This window comes from Physeter macrocephalus, chromosome 14, assembly GCF_002837175.3.
Source record: "Physeter macrocephalus isolate SW-GA chromosome 14, ASM283717v5, whole genome shotgun sequence".
Classification (NCBI taxonomy): domain Eukaryota; kingdom Metazoa; phylum Chordata; class Mammalia; order Artiodactyla; family Physeteridae; genus Physeter; species Physeter macrocephalus.
The window spans coordinates 104,812,271-104,819,024 of record NC_041227.1 but is presented as its reverse complement, the minus strand read 5'-3'; the positions used below and the strand labels follow the sequence as shown (position 1 = coordinate 104,819,024).

Genomic DNA, 6,754 nt, shown 5'->3' with positions numbered 1-6,754 from the left:
CACATGCCGCGGAGCGGCTGGGCCCGTGAGCCACGGCCGCTGGGCCTGCGCGTCCGGGGCCTGTGCTCCGCAACGGGAGAGGCCACAACAGAGGGAGGCCCGCATACCACAAAAAAAAAAAAAAAAAATTCTGCCTAATTTGGGACAATGGAACATAGGTAGATTTACGTAAAAAATCTAGAAATTTAAAAAGAAAAAATAGTGTTGTTACTCTGTCCCAATCTGAATGAAGGTGTGTTCTCAGCGACAAGACAGAAGAGGTTGTTTTGGTTTTGCTTTTTAGAAGTATGCCCCTGCCTTTCTCAAATTTTCCCTTGAAGGCTTATCTCCTGTTTCTCCAAGTATACTCTGCAGTCTGTCTGCAGCATCAGGATCACCTCAGGAGCTGGTTGATAGTGTGGCTGCCTAAGCCCAGCAACCAGCCCTTGACTTGAGGAATCGGGGCCTCTGGAGGTGGGACCTCGGCATCTCTGGTTTCATTAACAGGCACCTCACGTGCTTCTGATGCGCGCTGAAATTTTAAAGTTACTCGTCTGTACCGCCTGTGTTCACCCAGGGCTTTTGCCAGCTAGATACTATGCAGAAATTTTGAATTAATTGGATGTTCTTAAATGTGTTTTTCCTTCACTCCACTAACTGCTTTCTTCCCCCCAAAATCTATCTTCTAAAGGAACTCCATGAAAAATTGGTTCGTATCCTATCCAAATTGATAAACTCTGTTACATAAAAATTGGCAGCCTCAGATTTTTCTGTGGAACTATAGGTTCTGGGCTATGATCCATGGAGTCTTGGAGGACAAGCAGTGCTTCAGGGGCCAGTGGAGTGGAGCCCACTGGGGCTTCTGCTTTCTCCTCATGCCGGGGTGCTGCTTCAGATCAGATTTCAGTAGACAAAACACTTCCTTTTTTTTAAAACAAAAAAGTTTCCACTATTTTCTTTCAAAGAGTTTGGAAGCCACTATAATGACTCTGTCACCTGGTTAATTTTCTACTGATTTTTACATATTCAGAAACCTCGTGGTTTTTTGTAAAAAGAATATTTTGGATGTCTCGGTTGCTGCCTGGAATATGGTGGCCACTTGGAATATGGCTATTTCACAAATTTTGAAGGCATTTTGTTGACTAGTAAAGCACTGACTTAGCCTCTGTTCCTTGTACTTCTAATTTTAGTAGAGTATAGAAATGGTCTGTGTATTTAATTTTAGTTATGTAAATACACACACACACACACATTTACCCCCATGGCCCTGACGGTGCAGTCAGTGCTTGAGGCTCACAGGTCTCAGAAAGGTGCATTCTAAGGTTCTGGAGAAAGAATCAAAAAATGTCACCCTCTAATACAGAAGTTCACAAAACTTAAATGAAATGATTGAGGTTAGTCACCTGCAGAAATGTCTGCAGAAAATAAGTCACCTAGAAGCTATAAATTTAAGTGTACTGCTGATAGTAGACCTAGGACACTTCAGTCTCTGCAAAGATGCCCTGAGCTACCTCACGGATAAAGGGAAGTGTCAAAGCAGATGCGCCTTACAAGATAAACTATAGGAGATCGCCATCACGTGGTACATTTTGATGACTGACTCGGAATGTGGAAAAGAGAGCTGGAAAGTTAGATTGCTTTCCTTGTTCCTCTAACGTTGTCCAGGCAAAGGGACAACCTGATTGGATGAGAAGATTGAGCTATCTGAGCAAATTCCTAGAGTAAGGAAGGGCGCTTTGTGTACTTGGGTGACAATGGCTCATAAGAACTTTTGTTCTCATTACTCCGGTTCTGGGCTCTGCCAGCAGTCTTCTCAAATTTGATCAGCTTGAGTGAGCCCAGCACATAAATCGGCGCTCTGGTTTTAGTTCTGTTTTGTGCAAGTTTAGAGCAGCCAGATCCTTGGCCCTGATCACTTGCAGGTGAACTGACTGAATCGGCTCTGTGAACCCACAGTGTCAAGGACACTTGTGATGGGTCCGCTGGAGCAGCCAGCTGGCCTCATGTACTTTCTCCCCCCTTGGCCTCAGTACTATGTCCCTATCACTAAGTACCCCGTGTTAATTGCTTTTGTTGTGCTGGGTCTGTATTGTGGTCAATGCCTACAGACAGAGAAATGTGAATTAAAGCATTTGATACGTTGATGATGTTTGCTTGTTTTTTAATAAAATTAAAGTGCAGCACTTGAAAAATATGATCCTGTGTTGCTTTCTTTGACACAACAGTGAGAAAACGGCTTTGAGTTACTTTCACAGAAGATAGTCCTTGGTCTACAGCAGAACAGAAATTACAATATGTGGCAAGTTCTGGGTCAGATACGTTTGGATGGAAAGGAGAATATACATACTTATCAGCTGGCTTGTGGCAGAGTAGAGCAGTAAAGGAAGTCGAATAAATGAGGTGAATTCATCTCATTTTCAGTTGTTACAGTGGAAAGAGAATTTATTTGAATTATCTAGGTTGAAAACCCATCCTCTACCACTGTTTAACATTAGGCAAGTTACTTGTTCTGCTTGAGCCCCCCAGTTCTTTGTAAAAGTGGGAGCTATGCCAGTGGAGAGGTTGCAGAGTCAGGTGCTTAGAGGAGAGAGGCAGGTGACGAAGGTGGGGGTGGTGGAACTGGGCAAACTAGAGCACCTGACCGCAGGGAAGCAGGTCCAGGAGCACAGAGCTCATCTTTCTAGGAAAGGTGGAACTGTGGGCTTTTCATATGAAACCTAATTTTTAAATATACGGGTTGGCAACTCATTACCTGTAGCCTCCCACAGGCTTCTGTGATGATTATAATGGGAGGGAAAAGTGAAGCATCTTATACTTGGCAGAAATGTGCACTTCCTTCCATTTGAATTTTTATAAAGCTTTATGGTTTAACAGCTGTGATCTGGATTTCATATGACGTTTTGTGGCAAATAACATTTTTATTCATTTCATTAGAGGAAAAAGTGCAGTCCAGCTTCATTCTGTCATCTTTACTCAGAATTCCGTTTTTACAATTTCTTTTTGAAATGAAATTCACTGCTCATTTGCCTGTTTTTTTTTTTTTTTTTTTTTTGTGGTATGCGGGCCTCCTTCTGCCGTGGCCTCTCCCGTCGCGGAGCGCAGGCTCCGGACGCGCAGGCCCAGCGGCCACGGCTCACGGGCCCAGCCGCTCCGCGGCACGCGGGATCCTCCCAGACCGGGGCGCGAACCCGGTTCCCCTGCATCGGCAGGCGGACGCGCAACCACTGCGCCACCAGGGGAGCCCCTGTTTTTTTTTTAAACAGGCAATGCCAAGCATAATGCACCCTTTCTTGATCATAATTTTAAACATGAGTTATCGTGTTTGGCGGTGATATCTACAGAAGTTCCCAAGAAGGCTCTCTATTAACTAAATAGCCCCTGACAGTACCATGTTTTGACTTCTTTTTTTTTTTTTTTTTTTTTTTTTCTTCCTTTTTGGCTGTGCCACACCCTTTGCTTAGTTCCCCAGCCAGGGATTGAAACTGGGCCACGGCAGTGAAAATGCTGAGCCCTAACCACTGGACAACCAGGGAACACCCCATGTTTTGACTTCTTCAGTTACAGCTTGGGCACTTGGGTATCATGCTAGATGTTTTATTTACTCTTATCTCACTATAATCTACAATGTTGTGAGGCATTATGAACTCCATTTCACAGATTGGTAACTCAGGGCTGGATGTTAATCCCGGGTCCTAATGCCTGCTGCTTTTTCGTCACCAACACAACCCCCACCAACAGTATAAAAAAAAAAGTTTAATGTAGGCAGATATATCATTGTGCCGGACACTAGGAATGCTGGGGTTTATGATACAGCCTTCAACAAGGAAACTGACCCCATACGTGGAAGGAATTCAGAGATTTTAATGAACTGAAAGTGTTAAAACATTGCCTATAAATAGAAATTTAATTTTTGTGGTACCGTTGTGGAACTAGAAAATGAAAACTTTTTATCACGTGTGAGTAGACAGAAGGTAAATTCATCTATGGGAAAGCTGTGTACCCTGAGCTTCTTGAGGACAGCTTGCTCACTTGGTCATTTTGCATTCAAATTAATGACTCTTTGCACGTCTTTTTGAAAATTCTGTTCTATGTGTTATGGAACACTTACTCTGCAGGGCATTGTACTCAGCCTCCGATTTCCAGCATAGGCGGGCACCCAGGAGTTTTGAGCAAATGAAGTTGCTGAGGCGCTGCACTCGGACGGAGACCAACCCTGGCAAACAGCAGGACTGTGTGCTGCCAGAGCCTGTGTGTGTGCTCCTACGGCGTGTCTGCGTACATCTCAGGCCCCATTCTCTGGGAAGTGCTCCAGCCAAGGCTCTGCCAACGGCCATGAACGGGAGCGGAGTTCTTACCCCAAAATAGCCGCTTTGGCATGAGTTTTAGTTTGGGCTAAAGGTAGTCAGAAACACTGTAGATTCAGGGAAAGTTCTTTACTTCCCCCTCAATTGCTTAAATTTACATTGGAAAAGGGCCCGTACCAGAAGACAGCTGTTATCAGCTATAGCTTACCACCTAAGAAACACCAGCGTAACAGGACAACCTTTGTTTTTCGAACATCTCCTCTAGCTTCCTAGGAATGGCCTTCCTCCCCTTTGTACATTCAGATCCCTACCCCTTCCTTTAGCTCAGGAGGTTACAGAAGTTTCAATTACCTGGCTGTCTTTGGGTCTTCATATCTTTACGGGGCTCTCATACGTACATAATTTTGTTTGTTCTTCTGTTACTCTGTCTTATGTCAATTCAATTATTAGACCAACTGAAGAACCAAGGAGGAAAAATGTTCCCACCCCTACAGCCATGTTTGGACCACGTGACCGTTCCTCCCTCGTATTTGATTGGACCCAGGAAGCCCATCCACAGACCAGCAGGCAAGCAGATTATCCGCTGGGCTTCGTTTTCACAAAATGCCTTTGTAACCTTTAAGTCTGTCCTCCTCAAAGTGTGGCCCACAGGCTGTTTTCTTCCAGTCCACCGGGAAATAAGTACAGAAACTGAGAGTAAGAGTTTAGAAATTTGTATAGCTATTTTGTCAGTTGACTGTTGGATCTAACCCTAATAAAAATGTGGCTTGTATTGTATATGTCTCTTTATGTCACTTTTCTCTTTATTGTATTTTATAAAAATATTGGTACATGATGCTGTTGGCCTAAAACAATAGACTGCCAAATAGTTCTCCAGAATTGTAGTTCAAGGTCTATAACCATGGCAAGCCACCTGCGAGGGAAGGAGCACTCTTTTATAGAGGGGAAAAGGCAGTTGGGAGGGCTATAGTAAATAAAGATTCCACAGCTTTTCATTGGCTCAGTCCTCGCCAGGAAAGCAGAGGAGTGTTTCTTCTTCCTGTTGGGCCCTACTATCATCGCAGGGTCTGAGAGCTCCTCATTCTTGTCTCCTGACTCTTTTTAATTGTCTATTAATTTTTTACAGTGTATTAGAATTCTTTTTAAAAAGAAAGAAACAAAAAAAAAACACCTGATTTTGGACTTCCCTGGTGGCGCAGTGGTTAGGAATCCACCTGCCGGTGCAGGGGACGCGGGTTCAATCTCTGGTCCTGGAAGATCCCACATGCTGTGGAGCAACTAAGACCGTGCGCCACAACTACTGAGCCCGCCTGTTGCAACTACTGGAGGCTGCACGCCTAGAGCCCGTGCTCCACCGCAAGAGAAGCCACCGCAGTGAGAAGCCCGCGCACCGCAACACAGAGTAGCCCCCGCTCGCCCCAACTAGAGAAAGCCTGCCTGCGCGCAGCAACAGAGACCCAATGCAGCCAAAAATAAATAAGATTAAAAAAGCAAACCAAAAAAACACCTGATTTTTCACTACAGATGGTTTAAGAAGCACTGCTTTAAATAACATGCTTTCTTCCACTGGGAAAGGAGGGGCCGAGCTGCAGTGAGTTTCTGTTCCTTAGAAAAAAATTAACTCTGACTGACATGTTGCAAGAGGCTTGCTTTAATTTGATAAAAGGAGCAGTGACCTTTAGTATCTGATACCAAAGCTTGTGACCATGATTCAGGTAATAGCGATGGACTCCGGACCAATGAAACACCCAGACAACAGGAGGAGATAAGACTAGTAAGAAACTATTATTTCAAGAGAGGTAAGAAATTATGTAAACTGGAACATATAAACTAAGAACCATATGGTCTGGAATTAAGTAGCATAATAACATATTTGTAGAGCATTTCATCATATATAGAGCAATGTTATATGAAGTATTTTCTTTATTCCTCACAAAAAACCAATTGATTAGGCAGAGCAGATAATAATTTCAATTTTCCAAATGAGTACACTGTGATTCAGAAAGGGTAGTGACGTACCAGTGTCACACAGAGCTGGGATAAGATACCAATCCAGTCTTGTGACTCTAAAATCTAGTGGGGTTTGTGTTGCTTATGATTTTTTCACTAAGTTATGTCACCTTCTGTCTAGGTCAGGGGTTCTTAGCCTTTACTGGGCCACAAGCAGACCTCTGTAAGAAGCCGATTATAGTTATGGACACACATACGTTGCTATACACATTCAGCAGGATTTTGCAATGAACTTCAGGGGCCTCCTAGACTCCAATTAAGAACCTCTGTACCAAGAACCAGTCCTAGCTGGATTCCTCAGACATATTTAGTATCAACTGGCAATGAACTTGCTCTGTCCAGTTATCTTCTGCCACCTTCAGTCATTTTGTATTCTGACTCATCCACAAGCCCACTGAGTACTACAGAGAACTCAAGGGCACACAGGTTCAGAAGAGCTGGCAGTGGAGTGATGCTTCAGG

At 43.9% G+C, this 6,754-nt stretch overlaps 1 protein-coding gene across 3 annotated transcripts in view; it reads left to right on the top strand.

The window, feature by feature from the left end:
* Positions 1-5,958, top strand: part of DGKE (diacylglycerol kinase epsilon) — a 31,454-nt gene extending 25,496 nt beyond the window's left edge. Inside the window, exon 12 of one of the 3 annotated variants that reach the window (XM_028498695.2) lies at positions 4,734-5,958. In XM_028498695.2, the coding sequence (XP_028354496.1) occupies positions 4,734-4,905 (172 nt within the window). In that variant the 3' untranslated portion in view covers positions 4,906-5,958. Of the gene's footprint in view, positions 1-4,094 lie in introns of all 3 variants that reach the window. The other 2 variants (XM_028498694.2, XM_028498697.2) reach the window with 2 other exon arrangements.
* Positions 5,959-6,754: the final 796 nt, after the last annotated feature.